A 26,939-nucleotide genomic window follows, 5' to 3' on the forward strand; every position below is an offset into this window, starting at 1 on the left:
GATCATCGCCGATCACACTCTTTGATGATGCGTGTGCATGCTCCATGGCTCCATGCGGGGGTCACACCTTCTCGGAGCAGCTGAACACGCCCCCCTCCCCCCCTCCCCCTCCCCTTGACTGACCATTAACCCTCCGAGCGATGACGTTAAGTGAGAGGAAATTGGGCAGCGATGACAATCCCCACAGCTTAAATGGGAGAACCTGACATCGTGTTTGAACAAACGCTGGAGGCATGCTCCATCGGATCTGAGAAGAGAGCGCTGCGCACGGTGTGAACAACAGGCAGTTTTGGGCGGGTTTCCATTTTTTTGGGTGGGAGGGAAGGTTTCTGACGCCTTCTCATCTCCGATTCTATTTTTCATTTTTGCTCCACCGCCGCCCTCCCCCCCCTCCTCCCTTTCAAATCGACCGAGTGTCTTCTCCTTAATCAGCGACGCGTGGAGGAGAGGTCAAGTTCCCGAGCAGGAGAGCATCTCCGCGCGGAGACAAAGAGCGGCCGTGCGTGGTTAGACGCAGAGGAGGCTGCGGAGGAGACCGGGAGAAGCTCGGAGCCTCCGCCAGGAGCCGCGGGACCGGCGCTGTCCGCTCAGCACCACCGCAGTCACCTTGCTGGCTGTGAAAGTCACCAAGCTGCTCGGGGATCGATCCGATCGGCCAATCGGAGTCCAATGAGATTGGATTTGTTGTCTGCTGCCGGAGGGGGCTTGGGGGGACGGGGGACGGGGGGCGTCTTTCAGTGTTTGTCCTCTTTATGTCGACATCTTGGATTTAAAGACTAAGTGACGCCCATCCTCAATGCAATGCCATTGATTTGCAATCATTCTAGATTTCGATACCCTCGGGGGTAAGCGTGTGGCACCCATAACCGTTCACTACTCTCCAGTTGTATACAACACCCAGCACCCCCCCGCCCCTAGTCCGCCCGTGAACGTAACCCGGCGCGCGTCGAGCGGATTTCTTTCATAGTTTCGGTGAGGAAACGACAGGTTGTTCCGCGCCCTGCTTCCTTGTTCTCCTCTGCGCTGTCGCTGCAGCGCGCGGTTGCCACGGGGGTCGCTTAGACTCATCTTCGCGATGAAGGGAACTTATTGGAGAAATGCCTGAGGGACGAAATGGGCCTGAGCGACGACAAGGATCGCATTGTGATAAACGTGGGAGGGATCAGACATCAGACATACCGCAGCACCCTGCGCACACTACCCGGCACCCGCCTGTCCTGGCTGGCCGAGCCCGACGCGCCCAACCACTTTGACTATGACGCCAAGAACGAGGAATTCTTCTTCGACCGGCACCCCGGGGTGTTTGCACATATCCTTAACTACTACAGGACTGGTAAGCTGCACTGCCCGGCCGATGTCTGCGGGCCGCTGTACGAGGAGGAACTGGCCTTCTGGGGCATCGACGAGACAGACGTGGAGCCCTGCTGCTGGATGACCTATCGCCAGCACCGGGAGGCAGAGGAGGCCCTTGATAGTTTTGGCGGGGGGGGCTTGTTAGACCTGGTGAGCGACGACGCGGAGCCCGAGCAGGAGCATGCAGCTGATGATGATGTGGACGAGATGACGAGGAGGCTGGCGCAGGGAGACACTCATGATGCCAGGAGTGGGAGCTTGTGGAGCAGGTGGCAGAAACATGTCTGGGCCCTGTTTGAGGACCCTTACTCCTCAAAATATGCAAGGGTAAGTTGTCTCGAACTCTTCACATGTTTGCCATGGTGTGTTTCTTCTTATTGAACTTAAGATCTTAGGCCTCATAGGAGTTATGGAGGGCACATTGTGAGCTGTAAAACACACCAACGTGTTTTATATTCTGGTATGATACAGTTAAAGTTGCATGTGTTCCCTTAATGGTGAGAACAAAGATTGATGGCTGTTGGAGGTTAAAGATGCTTTTGATGACCTTGAAATTGCCCATGTGTCACCACAGCAGGGATGCGAATGTACAGAGAAGATGGGGGGGACGGGGGGGGAGACCACATCCATTCAAATCAATTACAGGCAAATGATCAGTCCCACCCTGCTCTATTTCGCAGGAGAAGATAAATAGTGAATGTTCCTCTCACCGGTGTCTGGATTGATATTTCCAGGATACAAGAATCCCTGAGCAGCCTGGCTCTTTGGTTTAATAGGTCAGATACACAAACCAGATCTTTGGCACCAGCAGCATTTCAATGGCAGACCTCCAGACAAAAAATTGGGTTGCTGTTTGTTGTGGGCAGTTTTCCATCTGGACGTAATGCCTCTTGACGGTGACAAGGACACAAGTTTAATCCTTCAGATTTGTTTAGACATTTTTGTTTTTTTAAACGTAGTCCTACAGAAAATTGCTTTGCAGCTCATTGGTTTGACGACTGTTGCACTGATTGGTGTAGTTAGCAGGCTTTAAAAAAAGGGCTTTTGACCAACACACACACACACACACACATCGAGAAGCGACTCAGATGTCTCCCATATTTAAGATTGAGCGAGCCGAGAGCAAAGATTGACGGAGCTCCACTAAGACTGGAGAGGAGATTAATTAGAAGGGAGCCTCCCAGTTAATTACAGTGTCTCTTCACAGTGGATACATCAGTGGAAAACTCTTATCCACATCCCACTGTGGGCCTGTGGTTCGTCACTGACAGCGAGAACGGGCCGACGCACAGAGCAAGCAATCTTTGCCCGTCACCCTCCCTCCGAGCCGCACTGTGTCCCGACCTGTCACACAGACGCATCGTTTACTGCAGGAGGAGTTCTGATGAGACGCGGCGTTTGTTTGGGCGTCTGCAGGGTGGGACGCTCAGAGGGGCGAGCGAGCCAGCGTGTCAGGAGGCATCCAAGTAGCTTTTTAAGAACGAGGGCCTTATCACACTGAGCTATGCTGGCAGTAATGGTAATGTTTCCTCCCCAACTCCCTCGATAACTGATTGCTGGATAAAATAACAATGCAACTGTCATTTAAAATGATTTTGATTTTCTAAATGAATTGAATATTTAACAACATTGAAAAATCCCCATCACTGCTGTCTACAACCCATGTTGACTTGGAAAAAAAGAAGGGAAAGTCATTTAGAAGATAGAGACAGTTCATTTTGACAGTATTTTTGCTAAAAAGAAAGGAGCCCGATCCGTTATCTGGATTAACAAAATTACACAAACCAGTGGACCGAAAATCGCTCTCGCGGCTCCAGATTGGAAGAAAGAGATTGATGGTAATCAAGCCTTTGCTGTTGATTGCCATCTGTTATTATTGGACTTTGTAGTTTTCAATGTTGACTTGTTATGTTATATGTTGTTATATATTTTCGGATGTACTGACAAATAGAAGATATTATGATATGATTACAATACCACACACTAGGGCCTTAAACACTCACACACAATGTATTTGTCACCTTTTACCAACAGAAGCCAGAAGCTCATTAATAAATAATTTTGTATCTGATTGCAGCAAATTGGATTTAAAGGGTTTAAAACGTACAGTGCAATTCACATGCCATACTGTAAATGGCAGGTAGTTTCGATCATCTCTAAAACGCGTGTGTGTGTGTGTGTGTGTGTCTTCTTTGCTCAGTCATCTCCCCGAATGAAGAGGAAAGACATTTGAACCCTTTTCCCAGTAATTCTGATTCTATTGACCTCCGACTCCCAATGAGATAAATCTGTTTTTTTTCTTCCATTTCAACGACAATGTACCAATATGGTAAATCAGACAAGGCTGCAATCAAGACCCAGGAGAGAACACTATATCGGTTACACCCGTAAATGTGATGAAATAGGATCATCTAATCAATACATAATGAAGGCTTAAGTACACGGTTGCCATTGAGGGAATTCTAGGTTTCTCATGCAAGTTTGTCCTCATCACAGCAAGCTACGCTCCTTACGATTCCAGAGAGTCGATCACCTGGACTCTATGACCTTGCAGGGGGGGAAACTAGCGTTGGTGCTGAGGGGGAAGAAGCCCAGCTAATGTACCCAGCTCACGGTAGTTCTAACGTATAGCTTGCTCCTGAAGATGCCGTGACCTTGAGATACAGCAGAGGAAGGAGAAGCGAGAACCCCCGCCCCCCCGAGCTCGCATCGATTGTCCATTTTACAATGACACTCGGAGAGCACAGCTGGAGGAAGGGGAGTGAGAGAGAGACACTTTCCCTGTCAAACCACACAGCTCTGTGTCACCGATACCAGATCGGAATGCGTTGTGCGCTGCTATGAACGGCTACTGGGTGTTGGGCTTAATTGTAGTGCATGAATTACTGTGCTCATCTCTGTCCTTCTCCCACCTCCCCACCCTCTCCCTACTCTCTCCCTCGTGTGCTTTCTTCTGCTCCCCTATATGTACCCCCCCTGCTCAGTGGGTGGCTCTGGCCTCGCTGTTCTTCATCGTGGTGTCCATCACCACTTTCTGTCTGGAGACCCACGAGGCCTTCAACCCCATCATCAACCGCACCGAGGTGAAGGTGGTGAACAACGTCACGGTGGTGCACACCTACCAGGAGACCGAGACCGCGCTCTACCTCACATACATCGAAGGCGTGTGTGTGGTGTGGTTCACTTTTGAATTTCTAATGCGAATAACTTTCTGCCCGAATAAATGTGACTTCATTCGCAACGCCCTGAACATCATCGACTTCGTGGCCATCCTGCCCTTCTACCTGGAGGTCGGCCTCAGCGGGCTCTCCTCCCAGGCGGCCAAGGACGTGTTGGGTTTCCTGCGGGTCGTCCGCTTCGTGCGGATCCTGCGCATCTTCAAGCTGACCCGTCACTTCGTGGGGCTGAGGGTGCTGGGCCACACGCTGAGGGCCAGCACCAACGAGTTCCTGCTCCTCATCATCTTCCTGGCCCTCGGCGTCCTCATCTTTGCCACCATGATCTACTACGCTGAAAGGATCGGAGCCAACCCCAACGACCCTCGAGCCAGCGAGCACACGCAGTTCAAGAACATCCCGATTGGATTCTGGTGGGCCGTGGTGACCATGACGACCCTCGGCTACGGAGACATGTACCCTCAGACGACCTCCGGCATGCTGGTCGGGGCCCTGTGCGCCCTGGCAGGCGTACTGACCATCGCCATGCCTGTCCCTGTGATTGTCAACAACTTTGGAATGTATTACTCTCTGGCGATGGCAAAGCAAAAACTACCAAAGAAAAAGAACAGGCATATCCCACGTGCACCCCAACCAGGTTCCCCAAACTTCTGCAAGTCAAGCACCAGCTCCCAACACCCGAGCCCGATACCCCACGACGACGTTTTCGAGATTAAGTTTCAAGGTAAGAAACCAAGCCGACTGTGTGCTTTTGTTGCATCGATTCTTTTCGCTCCCTAAAACAGCCTCTTCGCCACTCAGCTGTTTGTCTGTTCCCACACTGCGATCAGCCCATGATTCAGACACCGGATTAAAGAAATTAGTTTCCCATCGAACACAATCAATAAAATACACGATAAAAAGCCTGTTTTTCTCTGGTTGGAGAACAGAGAGATTAAAGCAGGCCGTGAGTAACCTTGCGATTGATTCTTAATGCACGTCTTAATGCGGTGATTCACTCCGCCTCTCTCTCAGGACTAACTGAGAGTGTAATCACCATGTATTTGTGTGAGGTGAAGAACATGTAAGTAGATTTGTAAGTCACTTGATTTCCTCTTGAATTCCTGTGATGGTATCAGTGCAAAGAGAAGAAGAAAAAAAACGCTGTAATGCAGTTTGTGCCTCAGAGCAACAGAGTGCAGAGCAAACATTAGACAGCAGTGTTATTTCACACTTAAATCCTATGTGCATCCAGAGAGTAGATATGTTAATAAACATAATGTCTATTTACCCCCAGATGACAATAGTCATTCTACGGCCATCCGGCTATTTTCACCCGGCCAAGTCAATTCATTTGAAGAACGATTTAGCAGTAGTAGTATAAAGGGTGATATGGTGTGTTCAGGTAGTGGGTTGTAATGGATGAACACAGGATTTAGGAGCCACCGCTTTTAGAGTGTGACAAGATCCTTTTCTTCTTAGTGGAGAATCCAGGATTCACAGTTGAAATTGCAGTTAAGGGAAATTTTGGACATAAACTACTTAAAAAACGTATTAAAAAAGCCAACAGTAGGCTCCATATACATGCTGAATGTGTACCTGGGTCGGTTGCAAATAGCATCGTTGACTGCTCTATAAAATGTTTGGACATAAAACAAGACTTTTCTGAAATTAAATTCCTTAGAAGATCCCAAGTTGAACGGCGAAGCCGCGGACGCAGCGCTGGCCAACGAAGACTGCCCTCACATAGACCAGGCCGTATCTCCGGAGGAGATCTTCAGCCCGAGCGAGAGGGAGCGGCCCTGCTTCCTGGTGACCACTTCTGAGCGGCCCGACCACGCGGGGGGCCGAGTGAGGAGGGGTACGTACAGCAACAGCCGATCACAGGCCCCTAAGACACTCACACCCTGTAGACCGTAGACGGGACGCGCTCGTTTCCCCCCCCCCCCCCCCCCCTCTTCGCTGAGTGTTACATCTCAGTTTTCACAGGCAAACGCACACAAACGCACACAACAGCAACAAACCTCTTATTACAACACTCTTACAGCAGCTGCTTTTCCTCATTCCTCCTTTTTGGGAATTGAATATATACCCAGTCTCTCTAACGTCTGTTAAGGCCAAGCACAATCACCACAATGTCAATAATAATGATTTTACGATCTACTATATTTTTGATACCATGCATAATGTACCACCCCTATTTATTTCATATTAATTTACATGCAAGAAAGTACTCATGTACTTTCTGTGCACCATGTAGGAGTATTTGCTTTAATGATAAATACCATGTAGAATCCTAACTAACCACCAGTGGACCGCTCTGGACTATAAGGGTGCATGAAGTGTCTTGCTGATGGGTGCTATCAGTATGGTGAAGGAGCACTACACAAATGGAGGAAGGCTTATGTGAAATATACATCACTATATATATATATATATATATATATTTATACTATATATGTATAGTGATGTATATTCAGAGCCAAATCTTACCAGGTTAAAATATTTTGTAATTAATTGATTTATTTTGGATTAATCCACAAAATATTCCTGTGAGAAAGTACCATCAAGTGTGCGTTCGAGCAGTCTTTTACAGTGTTACACTCCAAACCATTCCACTACCACCCGGTGCATGCCGTTGTACTCCTGATGCTCTCAATGCATGGAGCATATTAATGTGTCTCAAGTACGTGTTGACCTGTTTCTTTGGAGGCAAAAACAAGAAAGCAACAGGTTTAGTATCACCAGTGAGGAACAACCAAAACCTTTTGTGTTCAGTGCTGCAGTGTACTCAGAACATTCTCTGTTTTTCAACTGAAGGTTATGAAAAGCCTTGGAGCCTTAACAGCATGTCTGGCATGAGCGGGGATGCCTCTGGAGTGTCCTCAGTGTCCGCCGTACCCTGCAGTCCACCTTGTCTAATGCAGCACTCGCATTCTCCCATCCCATCCATTATGTAGCATGGTTGAGTAGCAGACACAATGCCATTGGATGGCCAGTCCCAACTTTCCTGTCAAATTTTGCTTTACACTTCCCTTCACTTTTTCTTTTTTTTTTTCTTCTTTTTTTTTTTTCTTCATTATTTTTCTGGAAAACTTGTATCTTAACTGTGTCTCAATGCTCAAGCTTTCCCAAGTGTTCTCCTTGGGTGTGTCATCAAATGCTCATCTAGAAAAACATTGGCACATGGTTACTCTGCATGGGTCACCTCGGGCGCAGGCAAAGCGCAGGCTAACCCCCCCTCTTTCCCTGTGTTTACATCCTTGCCTGTTGCTCTGTTGCTTTTGATCTCACATACTCTTCTGACAGTAACTTTTATCTCATCTGCTTTTTACAATTTTGTGAAAGAAACTTTCATAAGATGTAACCCCTGCAAATAATATGCTGGACACTAATACATGGCACTGAAACATATCCAAAAGGTACCATTGCCAGCTGTTAAGGGAGGTCCTCCTAAGTGCTTTGTACGTTGCAAATTAAAAGACAGAATTCTGAAAGTGCAGCCCAAGACAAGGCAATGTTATCTGAGAGGCCACTAGAAAAAAAAATGAACATGATGTTCATTATATCCAATGCAATATGGAGATGATGACACCGTCTGTGATACTAGTGATGAATACATTTAATGTCAACAGAACTAAAACTGTTTTGTTCATTTGCATGAACTGCATGAGAAATTATGTTCAACAAGAAGCTAACTGTATCGCAGTATCTGTAAGAAAGCTTCTAAAGCTTTGTCATTTTGTATGCATCCTAAGCCAGCTTTACAAGAGACTCAGTCTCAAAGCAAAAGAATTTTATGTAGCCGCCATTCCTTGCCTTTCCACAAATTCATAGATTTATTTTCTTGTATTTATTTGACTGGGGCCTCCGAAAAAAAATAGCAGGATTTGACTTGAACAATCTGTGATAAAGACAACTAATGCTGTTATGAGCATAAATTGTTTTTATACAAATATAATATTGGTAGATATTAGTTTTTAAACAGTATCTGTAGTCGGCAGCATCTTCTCTAACTGCTGTGATGCCTGAATCAAGGTGACATACAAGAATTATGGAACAATGGTGAGGAATAAATTAAGAAGGTAAGAAATAAGTGTTACCAGTGTAGCATCAGTACACTTTGCCATGCTCATAACAGTGTAACGGAAGCTTTGTTCTATCAGGTGCACTTTGTACCACCTTTCGTACCCTTAATTACAGTAGATTTATTATTAATGTTACACCATCTAACACATCCTAGGATTTAACGCCGATGGGCATGCACAGCTCCAAGAAGGAAAGAATATCAGCTGGACTTTATTGTCCAAATTTCACATGAAGTTTTGTATAAACAAGCAAACTCATTGAGGAAAGCCAGGCAACTCTACATAATGAAAATACACAGAGAGACGTCACAATGACAGCGCCAGTATGTATGTAACGATTAAAAACATCAATACTGTCACTGTTACATGTATTGATGCTGTCCCAATAATTATGCACAGATTTTCACGGCACTTTAACAAATTTAATGTTGACCAATCAGAAATGTTCATTTCTAGAAGAAGACACAAGTATAGCAACTCGAAGTATTGTTTTTAATCTGAATGAGCAGAGTTTTACATTTCAAGTCATGTCTTTTGTGGTAATTAATGAACGTTATATATATATATTTAAGAAAAAAAAATTGTGACAATTTGATGTAATGAGATGCAGGGGAAAAATATGCTAATGCGATTAAAAAAGAAAAATACAAAGTATAATACGAAGCGGCAAAGGATGTGGGCCTACTTGGGGAAAGGTAAATGCATGTATTTTAAATTTATGCAACAGAAAAGTATTCAAATAAAAATATGTAAATAACAGTCCTTGCATGAAATAAATTTTATACACAATGAGCATTTAGACTCCGTTTTTATTACACAGCACATGCATACACACTTCTGTCCTTTCCTTCCAGTGCTTTGAACTGCTGTTTGACCCTTGAACTGCGTCGAGGTCAAAGAGAGCCAAAAAAACAAAAACAAAAAACAAAGTGACTGCAAGAGCATGACTCAAATCATACAAACGCATGACAACGACCGAACTACTGTACATCAAACCTTACAACCTGAAGCATGACCGGGCATGTTTATTAACCGATTGGGCGGGTGACCTCACACAGACCGTCATGGTCGCCTCGGCTACGCATGGGAAATACATGGTAAACCTGTCGTTTACCATGAGGAACTAACGGAGCACATTTTCTTTACTCTCCATGCTAGTGTCATGTCTCACCTCTCGCGGAGGTGTCATGTCATCGCCATCATTTCCACCGTTATACATAATTTGTGTGTAATAATTTACTTTTGTTACTGTTTTTTTTTATATGTTTATAGAGACCCAGCGACAGCACCGGAACAGACAACCAACAGAGTCAGTTTGTGTTATGAACCATGGTGTCCCAACCACTATGTGTATGACCCATAAAGGCCCATCACCCACCTGATAGCGCAATAGCATTGTGTGTATTACTTAGTCCTTTTAAGTGGGTGTGACAGTGACAACCTGCACATCACAAACGCAGCATAGATGTAGCACTGAGTTTTGTTGTCAGGCCTTATGTAGCTCAGTATCTGTGAATGGTTATTGTGTTGTAACTTGTGTGCCTATTTTTGGTTTGTGCCCATGCTGTAAATATGCTTTTTTTTGTGTGCCAAAGTTGTGTGTACCAATGTTTTTGAGTGGTCATCAAATATTTGTGTGCTTCTTCTTTTTGAAAGGAAAAAAAATGTTGCTCCGATTTTAAGCACCCAGCGAAAAAAAACTCTCTTTTCACGTCAGCCAGACTTAACAGTGAAAAACAAATGGTGAACTTTGCACTGTCATCATCACATTTTGTACACTTTTGCACTTTTTTGCACCCTTGAATTTTTAACATTCTTTTGATCTACACAATAAATGCTGAAAAAGGTAATACTTACCTCTTGTACCTTGTATTAGGCATTCAAATGGCTAAGTGTGCTGTTAAGAATTGGTAAATAATTGTTTGCTTAATTAACTCATACAGGGTTATTTAGAAAGGACAAATAGATATTTGACATACATTGAATGTTGAGATATCTTCATAGCTACATATTAATGAAGAAACACAACTTGAATCTAAAATACATTTATTCGTATCATAGCTGACATTCATAATGAGTGTCTTTCATTTTAATGGTTAATCATGTGGAATTGGTTCATTTTTCTGCACAAATGCGCACTGGCATAAAGCAGAAGTGCACAATACTAACTAATGCCAAAACATTACACACATACTGGACAAGTGCCTCTGTTATGCAAGTTATTCATACCATTCAGGAGCACATGAGGAATTAATGCACATTTCATTTGACATTAGTAACCAATCACCAGCCATTGAAAGCATGAGTTCACTCAAAGAGCACAAAGATACAAACATGACCCCCACGAGGATCAGCCTCTAAAAGGAGAGCAAAGAGCTCCTTTAAATCTTAAGGGAGAGCCATTGGGTTCATAGTACAGCCTAATTGTTTGTGTCAAAAAGTCAGTGATAGGGACCAACTTTTTACCAAACAACTGCAAACACACTGCCAACAACCTTGTGAGATCTGTGTGAAGCAGAGTTCAGTCACAAGTAGGGCACAGTGTGCAGGTCAGTGTCGGAGAGAAGAGACAGCTTCTAACAACTGAGAGGCATCTACTGTGCCGTTTGGCGAGACTAGGGAGGGTGCAATTTGAACACGGTGCATTTTGTGATTTAGTTGTGAGTGTGCAATTTGAACACAGTGCATTTTGTGGTTTAGTTATCTCAATGAGGTGTTCAGTGATCGTTTTGATTGGTTTGTTGTTTCGGGATTCTTGTGTCCTTTTTGACCGATACAGTTCAGGCTTGTACAATAAATAGTGATAAATGAAAATAAAATAAAAAACACAGAAATGATCATATTTCATAGTGTTGATGTATTTTTTTTGTACTATTCGGGGTACAAGCACATTCATTTTCATTAATGTCTTTAATATCTATAGAATTTGCATTCATCATAATGGATAAAATAAAAACTTAAATAATATAAACAAATTGCACCATCGGGGGGGGGGGGGGGGGGGGGGTATTCTCATTTCCGCCACTGCCCTCGACCACAGCCGTGTCTTCAGACTTGCAGGTTGGTCACCGCGTGGTGCACTGCGGCCACCCAATACTTATAAATATGTATGTTGGGGCGAGTGCAGCGGAAAAAATGTCAGAATGCAAAAAACATCCAGAAGTGATGGACAGTAGTCTAAAGAAATTGCAATGTACTTTGTGTATAATTGGTAAATCACAAGAGTGCATAGATTGACTGCTTTCTGATACAAATCATCCCAGCAATAAAACTGCTAACATGGATGTAGCCATAGCGGCAGTCCGGCCCCTTCCTCACGCGACCCATAAAGGCTTCCTTCTGAGAGACCAGCATGGCCAGAGCAGTGGGCGTGGCCATGTCCTGCAAAGCCGTCGGCCCCAATCACCTTTAATCAAAGTACCAGGCTGCTTGGAGAAATAACGGCTTGTTTTCACGTGGAGCATCAATCAGTCGGTATTTATGGCCAGTGCAGCCGGATTCTTTCAAGGAGCTTAAGTAGGCCATTTGGAAGGTGAAAGTTGCAGTGTAAGACACTTCAAATAATCATGAGGGGCTTTGCAAACCGCCAATTAGCCACTTAATAAGTAACCACTGTTAATTCACAAAGCCATTTGGGTTTTTCCTCGTCCGATGATGAATAAATGTTCCTCCTCCGAGGTCAGTGAGGCAAAGCAGTTAAAGCAGAGTTTTGTCTCCGGTCGGTCGTCGCGGCGCACGTTGCCATAGAATGTCCAGCGCCGCAGCCAATGAGAAGCGGTCTGACCCCGGGGACGGGACGCGGCTGGCGGACGTCGCTGTGCGAACCGACTCCGCACATCCCGTGTTCGTTCCAGCCCCAGGAGAGGAGACACCCATCTAGAAAAGGAGGGGAGGGGGGGTCATGGGTCAGTGGCGCTGATGGGAGCGAGGGACAGGGCTGCAGCACTCGGCCACGTACGCTAAACTTAGGAAGCAAACAGAAGGCATGCGTCACACGCTCGCTCAGACTCTCTCACTCGCTCTGTCCCCAGCGCTGCCACTCAGCCCGCAGTGAGGCCGCCCTGCTTTTCACAGCTGGTGAGCCTGTTAGTGCTTGTGGTCAGGTCTGCATCACTGAGGACACACGTGCCATGGCAACACAGTTACCTAATAGGCCCCATTGCCATGGCAACAGAAGCGAGCTTGCTTTCTCAAGGGTAACACATCCGCGAGCCTTCCCCCGTCCTGCAGTCGTGTGTCTTTCATGCCATCTTTCCTTTCATCGTGGGGTTTCTTTGTCTTTCTGCTTTTTCAGCTCGTCCCTGAAAAATCATCTGCAGCTCTGACGGTTTGGATTGGCTAAGTGACACACATGCGCTAAAGCAGTTAAGAGACCAAGATATCTCGCCGGGAATTTATAGCAGTAGGACATTCTGCCCTATATTGGTTGTGCATTAGAAACAAACATGTTGTATTTAAGATAATGCATGCAGATGTAAGTGGACTGCATGCGTCTCCGTCTCTGATTACGGTTCCTCCGTAAACATCCTGCCTCTCATTTAATAGGGGGTTTAATGTGTTGACGTGGTTCCTTCATCGGGGGGGAAGGAGGCTTATTTTGGTCCTGTGCTTGGTTCATGGATTTACTGACTGGAGTACAGAACATCAGTGTTTCCATGGTAACAAAGTGCCATGGAAAATATTCGGCACAACAAAACGATAAACATTGTGACACTCGAGCCAAAAGCCATTTCCTTGTAAACAAATCCTGCCGTTTGGTTGTACATTTGACAGCGTGAAGTCTCACAGCTAATTAACGACATCGAAGTGACGCAATACGCAGGAGGAGCAGATTTCCCGTTGCGTTCAAAACGTTCAAATTAATCCAAATCTTTCCTCAGGTTGGATGAGCTGTGCCCACAGCGACTTTGGACAATCGCCTCCGTGCGACCATGATGATGCATTTCACACACGAGGAGCAGAGGGCTGAGCAGGCAACAGATATCATGAGCAGCATGCAATGCTCCCTGTTCCTTTGCACCTGACCTACTTCAGCACCAGAAATAGCCGCACTCAGGTCTCTGCTTCCAATCCCGTTTTGCTATTTCACTGCTCCTGCCACGGCGCTCCAGACAGGAGGAAGAAAAGAGGAGAGCGAGGCACAGCAAGTAGCAGCTCTTTGCACACTGGCTTTGCTTCTCATCACCGAACTTGTGAAGGCCCTCTGTGAAAACTGCCATTATGCCGGACACTGGGCGTCATCGGTTCCCCTTCGACGGAGCCATTACTAGCGGACCGCTCAGATCGGTCAGAGCGTTTAAGCGGATGGCCATTTGCTCGCTGAAGTAACGGCCGTGTCTAGCATTTCCCCTCTAATGGAAACGTGTGCTTGTGTTTCAGTGTTCATCTGCAGTACTAATGTTCATGACGATGTTAAAAAAAAAAAAAAAAAGAGAGCGCGAAAGGCTGTGTTAAAAAATTGATGTAAAAGGTTTTTACTTCCAAAATGTTTTCAGCTGCTAGGCAGTGACTACACGAAAAGCACATTTATTCTCTTTGTAGTTGATGGGAAACCACAAATACTCTAATATATTAGTATTTGTTTAGAATAAGTTAAGCGGCTCCGATATCTATATTCTGCTCTCATGTAGACAAAGGGAGACGGCTCGCCAAACGCTGTGGAACTGGAGCCACATGCGTGTAAATGTGTGTGTGGTTAATTCTGCTTTTTCCGCAGCCCTGCTCAGGTAGTTGCCCGACAACAATACCCATCTATCCACGCTTTAATTACTTCCTGATGCAAAGGCCACAGAGCAATGAGCTGACCTCAGAAATCCTCTGCAGCATTACCAGAAGGATTAGTATTTCACACTTTCATTTTAGTGTAATCTATTAGACAGTTCCTCTGCTCGTTCTTCGATTCAATGTGTTTTCTCATCTATTCTTCAGTGAGAGCCAGAGTCACATCAGGACTAAAGTGGAGCCTCTTGTTTCATTCGCATGCACACATTGAAATTAATATTCTATTCTCATTTTTTTCTCCTTAATTTCTTAGAAAACACTCCACCATGGAGAATCCTTTTAACAAAATAGTGTTAGATGCGTATACAAAATGACGCTCTCTGGGAGAGATAAACATGTCGCTTTTTGAAAATACCATACAAAAATAATTTTTGAGAAGGCGGGCACAGAAAATACACTCACCTACAATGGCAAGGTTGTGTTCCGATCCGCATGCAATCTGTTGAGAAAAATATTTGGAATGTGTTACAAATGTGTGATGAAAGTAGATCATTTCAAGACCGTAATATCACCAATTTGTGATGGCAACATGGACACTTTGTAACCAAATCTTCCCTTAAATTAAAATGGATTGTGTCAAGATGTAATCATCCAACTTTTATTTCATACTGAATACAACGTTCACCGAACATTATTGTTAATGAAGATCTGGTCTGTAAATACATCAGACGTTTCGACGTTGAAAGCAGCGCAGGAAACGCCAGCTCATTAAAAAACACCTGAATTATACGCGACTATCTCAAGAAAGCTGCATGTGCAAGATAAAATTATTTAAAAAAATGAAAGGCCTTTTCTCCTTATAACAGATGCAAGAATTCCATCTCTATGAAATCAACAAGGCTCAACCAGAGTATGTATGTGTGTGTATATATATGTATATATACACTCACCGGCCACTTTATTAGGTACCCCATGCTAGTAACGGGTTGGACCCCCTTTTGCCTTCAGAACTGCCTCAATTCTTCGTGGCATAGATTCAACAAGGTGCTGGAAGCATTCCTCAGGGAGTTTGGTCCATATTGACATGATGGCATCACACAGTTGCCGCAGATTTGTCAGCTGCACATCCATGATGCGAATCTCCCGTTCCACCACATCCCAAAGATGCTCTATTGGATTGAGATCTGGTGATTGTGGAGGCCATTTGAGTACAGCGAACTCATTGTCATGTTCAAGAAACCAGTCTGAGATGATTCCAGCTTTATGACATGGCGCTTTATCCTGCTGAAAGTAGCCATCAGAAGTTGGGTACATTGTGGTCATAAAGGGATGGACATGGTCAGCAACAATACTCAGGTAGGCTGTGGCGTTGCAACGATGCTCAATTGGTACCAAGGGGCCCAAAGAGTGCCAAGAAAATATTCCCCACACCATGACACCACCACCACCAGCCTGAACCGTTGATACAAGGCAGGATGGATCCATGCTTTCATGTTGTAGACGCCAAATTCTGACCCTACCATCCGAATGTCGCAGCAGAAATCGAGACTCATCAGACCAGGCAACGTTTTTCCAATCTTCTATTGTCCAATTTCGATGAGCTTGTGCAAATTGTAGCCTCAGTTTCCTGTTCTTAGCTGAAAGGAGTGGCACCCGGTGTGGTCTTCTGCTGCTGTAGCCCATCTGCCTCAAAGTTCGACGTACTGTGCGTTCAGAGATGCTCTTATGCCCACCTTGGTTGTAACGGGTGGTTATTTGAGTCACTGTTGCCCTTCTATCAGCTCGAACCAGTCTGGCCATTCTCCTCTGACCTCTGGCATCAACAAGGCATTTCCGCCCACAGAACTGCCGCTCACTGGATGTTTTTTCTTTTTCGGACCATTCTCTGTAAACCCTAGAGATGGTTGTGCGTGAAAATCCCAGTAGATTAGCAGTTTCTGAAAGACTCAGACCAGCCCTTCTGGCACCAACAATCATGCCACGTTCAAAGTCACTCAAATCACCTTTCTTCCCCATACTGATGCTCGGTTTGAACTGCAGGAGATTGTCTTGACAATGTCTACATGCCTAAATGCACTGAGTTGCCGCCATGTGATTGGCTGCTTAGAAATTAAGTGTTAACGAGCAGTTGGACAAGTGTACCTAATAAAGTGGCCGGTGAGTGTATATCCTTGCTAATACCGCTAGAACAGGTTTGATACAGTAATGTTGTTTTTGATTGAAGTATACAACTGAGGCCGGCCATAAGTACACATCGACCCTTTGATCCCTGAACCACTGACAGGTGGTAATTTATTACTCCAGTAATGCTCATAGGCCTCATAAAAAAGGGACAGTCTAATAAATATTGACCTGTGACAGTGTTAGGGGCACTATCATGGAAGGGTGGGCTGAGCGGTTCATAATCCCATAATACATCTTGGCTTTAGCTGTACACACTCATGGTGACAACCTCTTGACACATGACAGCGGTGCTGCACCATCACGTCGAAGAACGAGCCACAGCCTGCCCTTGGTTGTCACTAACAAACCCCTTCATTGGCAACAATCCTCTTCAATACAGCTGTCATATAAGCTTCAGGTCAACTGCTGCAACCACAATGCTCCGATAAAAACTGTCCTTATGGAAGAACAGATCTAGATGCAAGTGGTCCTCTGGCAGCATGTGTAAGCTATACAAGATGTTAATCATTAACAAGCTTCTCCTAAGAGGCCTTGGCTCAAAAAAAAACAACTCTCTCGTACCTATTTATAGTATTAATAATACATTTAATTTATATAGCTCTTTTCCAAATGCTCACTTTACATGAACATTTTTAAAATATCCTAAAAGCTAAGCTGTAAATTCATGGGTGCCTGCTGCCCCCTGCAGGTGTGACTTTGACATTTTCTGCTACAACCCAAAAGGACGACAGCCACAACAATCACATACAATACAGCACTAATACTGAGAACAGCTAAACATTTTGCATATGGTTCTCAGTCTGACGGTGTAAAACGCTGACCTGTGTCGCTCCGCGGAGGGCGCTAACCTCGGCAGGGAGGCGGGCTTCCTGGTCTGTCAACGCACACGTCGAGTTCTGACTGGTTGATGCTCGTCGGCCCAGCTGCCCATAATCTCCTCTGCCCCATGTGAACACTCGTCCACTTTCTGAAATGAGTGAATGACGACCTTGTTCAGAAATGACAACAGTGCCTTCAATCCCGTTAAAACCGGGGAGCCCCACATACGTGGTAGGCGTCGTTAGGTTTCACCTGTTTGAGCCACCACGTGCGTCCAGCCGCTCCACACAGCGGTAACTTTCTCGCCTCCCAGCAGCGAGCGATTCACAAGGGTTGGCGTGGACAGGAAGGGCTCTGCAGTGGTCAGCTGGCCACGCTTGTTGCTTCCCCACAGGAACAGATCCCCGTCTCCTGCACGCGTGGCGGGATCGACGTTATTCAACATTTGGGAGAGGCAGAACAGAACCGAAAAAGGCACAGCAGTAATTGTGCATTACTTGGCAACTAATTACAGGACAGATGGGAGGCCAGATAGGATGTCTGAACACTAAGTGGAAGATGACTCACTAGTAAAACCCGGATGTCCCCTAAAAGAAAAGCAGCAGAAAAGGCTTCACGTCTCTGCTTTTAGTTTAAAGCCTTTGTTCAGTGAAAATATACACTTTCAAAATATCAATAAGACTCTGTAACAGCAACGTGCCTGTTTGTTTTATAAAAGGCTGCATATAAATAGTATTCCAGTTCCCATCTTAACTTGATTTGGCTGCGTACTGCAGGAATATGTGCAGAGAATTCATTTCCATAAAACTGGGAATGTTTGCAAGAAGAAGTCTGCAGGTCTTCCTGCAACTCCTACATCCAAAAAAGCTTATCTCATTTTTACCTTGGGCTGCTAAATTAAGTGGATCGGTCAATGTATTTGTTGCCTGAGTTAATAATAATAATAATAATGATATTAACAAATATGACATGAAAACAGCATGCAGATGTACACAGGTGTCTTACCTGTGAGACACACGCAGTGCGCTGAGCCTGCTGTTACACTGTGTGAGGTTTTCTGATCCAAACCTGCAACATTATGCACAAGTGATGAACACATTTATCAATCAGTGTAATTGTAAATCACGCCTGCCTGTAACTTTGTTCAGTTCCACCTACCTGGTACCAGAATTGGCACCATAGAGGTGAGATGTGGTGGGACGGGACGTGGACTTAGGGCTCTCTTAGCGTGAGTGTGAAGGCCACTACCCCACTGATATACACGGCCTGAGTCTGAGGGCAGAAGACACCACAAGGATTGATTTATTGATGAGATGGCTACAAACTGAAAACAAACTAATGGGTTTTTTAATGCAAACTTACATGTAACGGCTAGTGAATGTCTGAGTCCTGCTGCTATGCTCACCACTGGCTCCTCCAGACTCTGAGAACGAGCAGTACAGGGACATCTTCATGAAAATGAACTGATCACACTGATCATGACGTGAAGTTGGTTTGCAGCAATTTGATTAGAGATTTGATTATATTTGCAAATTAGATTCAGATTGGTAGTACTGTGTTCTCTGAAATACGTAAAATACACGCTGCTCATGTGCTCACCTCAACGAGCAGGAGATCTGCAGAGTGTGAGACGTTTGGTCCAACACCCAGTTGTCCATAAGCATTGGAGCCACATGCTAGTATTCCACCACAATCTGTCAGTGTGACAAAGTTTGCCAAGCGGAAGGAAGTTTCAGGCTTTGTCTGCTATTCACGTTTTTAACAACTCAACCCAGTTGTATTTTAACAGTCAGTTCCAGAAGAATTTAAAAACACTATGTATTAAGAATTTAGCCTTTTATCTCATAACGTGTGACTGTGGGTTATATCATATTTTATTAATTATTATATTACTTAAATGAATCAGACTGGCATACCCCGATTTAACAGTTCACACTTTTAATCATAGTGCTTGAAAAGTATCCTTCCAATACATGTGTAAACCAGAGCATTGAATACTGTTGTAAAATGGTTCCAACCGTTGAGAAGAAGAGTAAAATCCCAACCGCAGACTACTTTTGTGAGCCTTTGGTTCAGACTGGGGCAGAGTTGGAGAGTTGAGACATCTGCATTGTGGCCAAGTCCCAGCTGGCCTCTGTGATTCTGTCCGCACACAAACACCTCTCCCCTTTCTGTCCAACACAAAACACACACAAACTTTTGAGAACCATACAACTGAGTTAGCCCAATCATGTATAAAACATTTACATTAGACAATTCCAAAACATTCAAAACATTGATTAAGAAAGAAACAACACTGACTCCAAACCATAAATGTCCTTATTTTGGTTTTCCCTAAACCTCTACTCCTGATTATAAATACATTGAATTAAATTAGTGTAATTCATCTATTATTACATAGACATGTAAATTCGTGTTTTTTGTTGGACTTTAAAGATGTTTTTCCACTGTAAAAATGTGTCTCTATGAATATTTTCATGTTGACTAAATATAGTCAACACCTACAATAAACTAACAGATGTGTCCAGTGGGGGGCGCTACAGGATCACTGTTTGAGTCACATAGAATCGGGCAGAAAGCGGTCAAAGATCCATTCATAATGTGGAGAGTAAAGTGCAGGACGGTAAAAAATTATTTTATTAAACATTTTTATTCCATTACCATGGCAACATTTCGCCATGTTCACTTTTGCCGTCCATTAAGTGCTGTAAGTCTGCCTTTTATCCCTTTATAGTCCATGTGTATGATCCATGTGAACGTAGCATTAGTCAGTCTCATGTTCATGTAGCATTAGTGAGTCTCATGTGAATGTAGCGTTAGTCTACGTTGTCAAGCTTGTATTTCACAGGAATACAGCAGATTAACGTAAAGTGCAAACGTTAACGTACCGGTAAGGGCCGCGGTGTGACCCCCGCCGCCGCTGACGGCCCGTAAAGCAGTTTCTTGTAGAGCGGTGGTGTCAGAGAGCCGGGGCTCCGACAGGTCCTCCACGTGCCCCTGTCCGAGCTGCCCGTAGCTGTTAGCTCCCTGACGGACACAACGTTTATCACGTTACTACTAGGTCCTTATTAGGAGTTGACTGTTAAGCGAATCTTACCGGCAGGTTGTCGTTCCTAGCGCTTTTTAGCCGGAGCTAATATGTAGCTAACCGTTTAGCTTAACGTTAATTCAGCAAAAGTGCTATGCTAACGTTGCGCATTGAAGTGTGACTATGCCGGTGGTAAGCATTTAAGATTTCACAACACGGTCAGACATACATTACTTTTAACACTTAAAGGTGGATATGGAAAGAACTTACCCAAGAGTGCAAACAAAACTCCGTCCACGGGCTCGTTTCCATGAGTGAAGTTGCATCGTGATTTGCGACACTGTCGTAAAGCATGCTTTCTCGCAGCAAGTGGTTTGGGAAACAAATTTGAAGAAGTGACATCTTTTGACAAGTAATTAAGAACACAACAAACAGTCCCCCAAATGACCATAATGTTGTACTAACACCTTTCTAAACTATTTCCAGAGCAATTTTAAATTTTAATAGATGCATAAGTTGGTACAATGTGTAAAAGTATCCTAAATACTGGCAACTAGGTCTTGAATTAGATTAAGATGTTTAAGTGACATATTCATCATTAGTTGTTTAATTTTGTTAAATAGATCAAGTTCTCCTTTTTCAATGACAGAAATACTTGATAACATTCTGTAAGTGTGATGTAGAAGACCCTCAGTGAAGTGATGTGTTGTATCCCAAATAAAACTGATTCAATGTCCAAGACACCAAAGCCATACATTTCCGTCAGTGTTCCGTGTTATTCTATTTCTTAATGGGCTTTTACAAGGCCTTTGGACTAAAACAAAAAAGTTTGACACAAAAGGAATTTTTTATTGTTTTTATTGTTTTCAAACATAGCCTAATTATAATGTATATATTTCTTTACAGTAGAAAAATAATGTTTTGATTTCAGGAGAACTAAAATTACTTCCACTTCCAAGAGGAAGTATTCAAAATCATCACTGTGAAATAAAATAAGTGAGGGTTAATGCGCCAAGTCGCACAAGAAAACCTTCTTATAACACCAATTTTCCCTTTCACAATATCCCTCAACAGCCCACAAAAAGGAACGATACATAGACTGAAGGAATACAAACAGATCAATTTTAAACATCACTGTAGTGCGGGAGATTAAATGTGAAGAAGAATAAAGTGGAATACAAAACCATTGAAACAATAATATACAACAGCAGTTAACAATAGGACCGGGAAAGCACTTCCTGTGTTTGTAACAGCTGGGGATAAAAAGGTAATTAAGAACCAAAAAAGCACGTTGACTGTTTGAGATTCAGAAGCCGACTGAGCAAAACAAACTGAACCAAAACGGTGTCTCTCGTTCAGCGACTCCTCGGGTTTCAGCGACTTACGGACACCAGCGGCTTGAACATGAAGAGCGCCTCTGTAAATTGTACAAGCAATACACCCCGCAGAGGGGACAAAGCAGCGTGTTAACAAAATAAGTGCACATTCATTGTACTGACGAAGGGCGATACACAAGCAGTATCACTACAGCGGTGCTCGGGTGGGGTGGGGGGTGGGGGGGGGGCACAGCGCTTGTTGATGGACTGTAGTTGGACAACTTCAACTGGAATGTGTGCAGTCAGATGCCCAGCTGCTTGTTCAGCCGGCTGAGGGCGTCGCCGACAATGTCGAGCTCGTGGCGAAGCTCCTCCACCACGCTGTTGATGCTGGGGGTGTCTTTTAGCACATCCACACTCTGGGTGTAAGGGTTGTATCGGACTGTGAAGGGACGCTTGATGGTCTTGGCGAACTCCCTGAAATGAACAGAAATCTCATTATTGAATAATGTGTTGTATTTCGATTATTTTTTATCGAAACTCATATAGTCATGAATATGTCGTGATACATTTCCGAGCTCACCTCATCTTGACTTTGGCCTCCTCAAAGCTGTTTGACACAAAGTACACATCCTGAAAGGTTGTGATGATGCACTCTTGTTTGGATGTAACTTTGGGGTCAAAGGGCATTATCCTCGCGTTGCCAGATAGTGCATGCTGTAACAGAGAAACATAATTGAGATCATTGTATGTCAACACTAGCACACATTTGGGTCACTTGATTGATCTCAAATCACTTTGTATTTAGCTTTTTCAGATGAACTTCTGTATATGAAGAAGAGAAAAATGTATTTTTTTTTTAATGTATCTGTAATGATGAAATTGAATTAAGGATCTAAATGTTCAAATACAGGAACATTTAATAGGTTTGGCCGGTTAGAAGGATGGAAAATAAGTAACATGCAGCTGGTACTTTTACGTACAATTATACATTTTATTACAATTAGGAAAACGTCACAAAATGCCACAATGGGCTCCAAATGCTGTACCTTCAGCTCACTGATAGAGGACAGCAGTCCTGCTCCATAGGCTCGCAGCTGCCCTTCTTGCTTGCAAAGGCCGAACTCCACCGTGAAGAAATAGCACTGTAACATAAACACCAACAATTACGAAAAACGTTCTAGATTGAAAAGAATGAAATTGAATTTGATTTTGATCCGCGTGACTCACCGTGGCAAGTTTCTGAACCGAGTCGTCCGACGCCCCGAGCGAAGCGAGACCAATCTCCTGTGAAAACTGGGCGAAGCTGGGCTCTGCCAGCAGCGGGACGTGACCCAGCAGCTCGTGGCACGTGTCCCTTCATGATGAAAGATGAACCAACATTAGAACCCACGGCTTCATGTGAATGAACATGTTTTCCTTGGCTGCGTGTGACTCACGGCTCTGGGGTGTACAAGGGGTCAGAGCTGTGTCGCACATACTGAGTACAGTGGAAAACCCGGAAGGCCAAACCAGCGAGGAAGTCCCGGGGGGACAGATAGCCTGCCACCGGCCTGATGGTGAACCCGGTCCGTTCTGAGGAGACAAGGCATTTGAAAGGCAGACGAGTGAATGGCTGCTTTCACAAATCGGACGAGATTTTTTCGTTGCTGTATTGTTTATTCATGCAAATTACATAGCAAATATCCAAAAAACGTACCCTTGAGGAAGCGTGACACGTCTTCCAGCTGTGGGATGTTGTCCTCCCGAAATTCACAGTATTTGGACAACAGCGGCAGGTTCTTCAAGTACTCGCGGCAGGCGTGGGTGGGGTACAACTTGTTGAGCTCCCTGTACACGACTCCCCAAGTCTTCAATTCTTCCTCTGTGAACACAATACGAGGAATGGGATCCCCGCTGCAGCAGGAGAGAATAATTACATCGAGTATCAAGGAGAAACGGCCCGTTCAAATGTCCAGCGAGAACTCACTGCTTGTAGGCCATGGCGAGATCAGCAAAGTACTTTCGCCTTTTGCGGTAGACGTTGTCCTTGAAACCCTGGCGGGAGAGAAATATATATGCATGAAGCATGTATTGCTTTGTATTTTATTTTATTTTTACATCTACAGGTTATCTTACTGTGCCGACATACCGGGTGATCGGCATCCAACTCACTGCCGTACATCAGGACACGGTTGGCACACTTGTCCAAGTCTGAAATCTTCTTTGGGAACCAGGGTACATTATACATTTCTGAGGAAAGAGAGGAATACATGAGTTGTTTGCTGACAACGCGATATATTTCTAAGGACCTGAAGGATTTCATTTACCTTCCTCATCTAGACATGAGTTATCTGGAGGCTCCATGTCCACCACGTTCACATGCTTTCTAAGCAGCTGGATTATTTCATTCAGTTGTTCGTGGTTGCTGTCGCAGTCCACGAAAATTTCAAACTCAGAGTTGCGTCGTTTGGATTTTCTGGACTCTATGTGAACGAGGTTGACATGGTTTTCCTGCCCGGAGACATGAAGATTCAAAAGTTAACAGGTTACTGGAAGACATTTATCGTATTGTATATGAAGAAGTGTGTTAACATGTGGTTGTATACTTTAGGGACTGTTTAGGAAAATGTATCAGAACCATACCTGGAAGAGTTTGAGCGCCTTCACTAGTCCTCCCACTTCATTCTTGAGGGAAAAGATAATTGTCGCTCGCCCTTTCTCTGATGTATTCTTTTTTTCAGTGTTTTCTTCAATTTTTGTAAAGGTTGATTTGTTTATCTGAAAACCGACATGAAACACTAATTTTCATGTGTAACTGCAAGGAAGCATTTTCATTCAACAAAACAACCATGTCTCTTCTCTGGTGGTTATATTCAACTCTCACCATTTTTTTTTGAATGAATGCCAATTCCATTTATTAGAGCCTGAACGTAAAGAACTAATTGCAAACAGATAACTCAGCATTCAGAATGAACTCAGCATTGACAGAATAGTGTGGAAACAGTATGTTTTATGCTGCTTAACTTCAGTAACCCTTCAAGATTGCAGTTAACGTGACTCAGTGACGCACTCGGGGCAGGTAATGACTTGAATGCACAGCTCCTAATCACTTAAGAGCATCTTTAGCCATCCAAAAGAACATCTTATACTAAACATGTAACACCTTCGAACACGACTAAGTAGGGTCCGAGACACCGAGAACTGCTGCAGGATCTTTTTTTGTCACCCTAAAAAATGTGGGTTCGTTGCTTTACATCCGCACGGAGGAAAGCAGCTGACAGTGATGCATTAGTTACATAAAGACAGGGCTGAGATTAGTGTCCTCGATGGGGGCCAACCCCCCCGTGGTGCGTTTCAGCACCCTGAACAGCGCCATCACGCTGACGCACGGCTGTGCGCGCGGCACATGCGGAAAATTCCAGTAATCCTGAATGAGGTCTCAGAAGCAGGACTTTAACACGCCACCGGAACAGAGAAGCTAATCTCTCTTGATTGGATACAACGTTTTCTGGTTTAGTCTCGAGACGCACCTGAATCAGTTGTATTCCCCACAAACACACTTTGGAAATAGTCCATAATAATCCTAGGGAATGATTTGTTGAATTAATTCAGCTGCCTACCATATTCCGCCCCTCCAGCAAGGAGTAGACAGCGTAGTAGATCACTTTTCGGTTGACTCTTGTCGGTAGCATCCCTGAAAGCATTCGCACGGAGAGTGGATCAACACGCTCCGCAGGGTCAACTCCTCGCGTCTCGGTTTAACGAAGATGAACACGCCTGTGTCTCAAAGAATCGCCTTACTGCAATCTCATTTAGACAAAGGGGAAGCCGATCAGCTCTCCGCGTCGAGAGCCCAGCGGACTTTAGGAAACGTTTAATCACCGCGGCGCGTCGATTTTCAGGCCGCCAAGTGCGATGGTTTTTACGCACGAGAGTTCCTCCTGAAATAGTTATTCCTTGACATCGGATTTCTGAATTGATTGATTTGTGAACTTAAATAATTCACGTCAAAGTTGATTTGAAACTTCTGAATTGTCACCTGGTTACAGCTGATTCATTGCAAACATCTTTCTTCGCTGTGAAATGCAGAAAGAGCGCAATTTCCCGCGTGCGCAAATAGAGACACCGCAGCGTGCAGGTTGATCGGTTTATCTTCAATCTCTGCTGTCTTTTCCTGTGGAAGACAGTCAATGTTGTACGGACTGAGGAATAACGAGTCTCTTCGCTATATTGTGAACTTCGGGAGGTATGTCTCTTTAACTCTTTATCTCTATGACGCAAATTAAACTTCAACAAAACGGCTTACGTTAATCTGCACTGACTACAAAGTGAAGGCTTATTTATTGAGACAAACCGGGTCGATCGTCTTATCGCATCACATGCAGAGTAACATCCCCATCTTCCTGGTTATAGAGACATAGAAGTTCGTCTTACCTCATTGTTCAGCAGTTTTTCTTCATAGCCAATGTTCATGGAGTCAAAAGATCTTCCCCGACGTGGTCCTTCGTTTTTGTTTGAGTACATGTTAAAGAGCAGCTAGATTACCTGCCTTTTTAAGTAGTTCTTAGTGATCTAGAGAATCCCTGCTGTGCACAGTGGGCTGTCTACCCCGAGAAGCAGCGCGCTTTGCTATTTATCCACGAGGAGTAAGAGGAGGGGGGAATAATCTCACTGTGAGCAGCAAATGGAAAAAGAGAGGCACGGACCACGTCATTGGGGAGAAGGACCACCTTTTTTTATTTCAAGTAAATGCCCAAAATTCAATGAGATTTCACTGAATGAAATAAATACCACATTGAAAAGCTTCTTTGAGAAAAGCATTATATTTTGTTATGTTCGAGGTACCTGCAAGCTTTTAACAAATCCAATCCAATATGGAGAAATGTACCATAGTGACATTGAACACATGTTCTCCTCATTTTGACACAAGCGGTTAATTCTCCCTGTTTGCTGACACCCTGAGACTAAGAAGAGGTCAAGGTTTAAGAGGATTCAAGCGGAGCCCACCTGCCACCTGCTCCATATACAGTGATCCAAACGTCCACCTCAAAATCATCTGCTCTGTATAATCTCCTCTGGGTTCTTGTGCACATGCAAATAACCTGCACCTCCAACACCTTGAGCCTTACAAACAACCAGCGGAATAAGCTTGAGCGGTATATGCAAGCAGAATAAAGACGAGGGAGCACTGAACTTAAAGAGGCCTCATTACTTTAGATAATACCACTGTTCTCTGTAAGCTCCAGTAACCTCTCAAGTAGGACAGGTGAGATGTCTTTGTCCGTCAGCCACT

General features: G+C 44.3%; 3 protein-coding genes across 9 annotated transcripts; 1 reads left to right on the forward strand and 2 right to left on the reverse strand.

Annotated features, from left to right (window-relative positions):
- The first annotated feature begins 119 nt into the window (after positions 1–119).
- kcnc1b (potassium voltage-gated channel, Shaw-related subfamily, member 1b) lies at positions 120–13,667 on the forward strand. 4 transcript variants are annotated; one of them, XM_037451825.2, is made up of 4 exons: positions 121–1,680; positions 4,338–5,253; positions 6,193–6,369; positions 13,477–13,667. In XM_037451825.2, the coding sequence occupies exons 1-4, from the start codon at positions 1,114–1,116 to the stop codon at positions 13,563–13,565; spliced, it is 1,749 nt and encodes a 582-aa protein (XP_037307722.1). In that variant the 5' UTR covers positions 121–1,113; the 3' UTR covers positions 13,566–13,667. The 4 variants fall into 4 exon arrangements, with proteins under 4 accessions (XP_037307723.1, XP_037307722.1, XP_037307721.1 ...); XM_037451824.2 differs by lacking the exon at positions 13,477–13,667 and adding an exon at positions 9,869–9,996; XM_037451822.2 differs by lacking the exon at positions 13,477–13,667 and adding an exon at positions 7,329–9,389.
- Positions 11,597–20,743, reverse strand: sergef (secretion regulating guanine nucleotide exchange factor). 3 transcript variants are annotated; one of them, XM_037451838.2, is made up of 11 exons: positions 20,619–20,743; positions 20,209–20,347; positions 19,339–19,491; positions 18,920–19,014; positions 18,683–18,743; positions 18,479–18,592; positions 18,326–18,388; positions 17,573–17,731; positions 17,323–17,468; positions 14,784–14,816; positions 11,597–12,472 (listed from the first exon to the last, which is right to left on the reverse strand). In XM_037451838.2, exons 1-11 carry the CDS (start codon positions 20,700–20,702, stop codon positions 12,293–12,295), a joined length of 1,227 nt encoding a protein of 408 aa, XP_037307735.2. In that variant the 5' UTR covers positions 20,703–20,743; the 3' UTR covers positions 11,597–12,292. The 3 variants fall into 3 exon arrangements, with proteins under 3 accessions (XP_037307735.2, XP_037307734.2, XP_037307736.2); XM_037451837.2 differs by having other exon boundaries at positions 14,780–14,816; XM_037451839.2 differs by lacking the exon at positions 11,597–12,472 and adding an exon at positions 13,819–13,990 and having other exon boundaries at positions 14,780–14,816.
- A 447-nt stretch (positions 20,744–21,190) lies between these two features.
- On the reverse strand, positions 21,191–26,239 carry tph1a (tryptophan hydroxylase 1 (tryptophan 5-monooxygenase) a). 2 transcript variants are annotated; one of them, XM_037451833.2, is made up of 11 exons: positions 26,081–26,239; positions 24,290–24,424; positions 23,974–24,157; positions 23,796–23,896; positions 23,634–23,701; positions 23,364–23,560; positions 23,104–23,239; positions 22,895–23,021; positions 22,714–22,809; positions 22,248–22,381; positions 21,191–22,141 (listed from the first exon to the last, which is right to left on the reverse strand). In XM_037451833.2, exons 1-11 carry the CDS (start codon positions 26,168–26,170, stop codon positions 21,967–21,969), a joined length of 1,443 nt encoding a protein of 480 aa, XP_037307730.1. In that variant the 5' UTR covers positions 26,171–26,239; the 3' UTR covers positions 21,191–21,966. The 2 variants fall into 2 exon arrangements, with proteins under 2 accessions (XP_037307730.1, XP_037307731.2); XM_037451834.2 differs by lacking the exon at positions 26,081–26,239 and adding an exon at positions 25,267–26,068.
- Positions 26,240–26,939: the final 700 nt, after the last annotated feature.

Source organism: Pungitius pungitius, chromosome 6, assembly GCF_949316345.1.
Source record: "Pungitius pungitius chromosome 6, fPunPun2.1, whole genome shotgun sequence".
NCBI lineage: Eukaryota > Metazoa > Chordata > Actinopteri > Perciformes > Gasterosteidae > Pungitius > Pungitius pungitius.

What these genes read in the sequence shown, in the direction of transcription:
- tph1a (XM_037451833.2), bottom strand. Translation starts at nt 26,170, where the DNA reads ATGTACTCAAACAAAAACGAAGGACCACGTCGGGGAAGATCTTTTGAC. An exon ending in AAAAACTGCTGAACAATGAG is followed by an intron (nt 24,425 to 26,080) that starts GTAAGACGAACT and finishes GTCGGTTTTCAG; the next exon opens with ATAAACAAATCAACCTTTAC. An exon ending in AGTTGGATGCCGATCACCCG is followed by an intron (nt 23,702 to 23,795) that starts GTATGTCGGCAC and finishes CTCTCCCGCCAG; the next exon opens with GGTTTCAAGGACAACGTCTA.
- sergef (XM_037451837.2), bottom strand. Translation starts at nt 20,702, where the DNA reads ATGCTTTACGACAGTGTCGCAAATCACGATGCAACTTCACTCATGGAA. An exon ending in AGTTTTGTTTGCACTCTTGG is followed by an intron (nt 20,348 to 20,618) that starts GTAAGTTCTTTC and finishes TGTGTCCGTCAG; the next exon opens with GGAGCTAACAGCTACGGGCA. An exon ending in ACACAACCTTGCCATTGTAG is followed by an intron (nt 12,473 to 14,779) that starts GTGAGTGTATTT and finishes CTCCTTTTCTAG; the next exon opens with ATGGGTGTCTCCTCTCCTGG.
- kcnc1b (XM_037451822.2), top strand. Translation starts at nt 1,114, where the DNA reads ATGGGCCTGAGCGACGACAAGGATCGCATTGTGATAAACGTGGGAGGG. An exon ending in TTTCGAGATTAAGTTTCAAG is followed by an intron (nt 5,254 to 6,192) that starts GTAAGAAACCAA and finishes TAAATTCCTTAG; the next exon opens with AAGATCCCAAGTTGAACGGC. An exon ending in GGGGGGCCGAGTGAGGAGGG is followed by an intron (nt 6,370 to 7,328) that starts GTACGTACAGCA and finishes TTTCAACTGAAG; the next exon opens with GTTATGAAAAGCCTTGGAGC.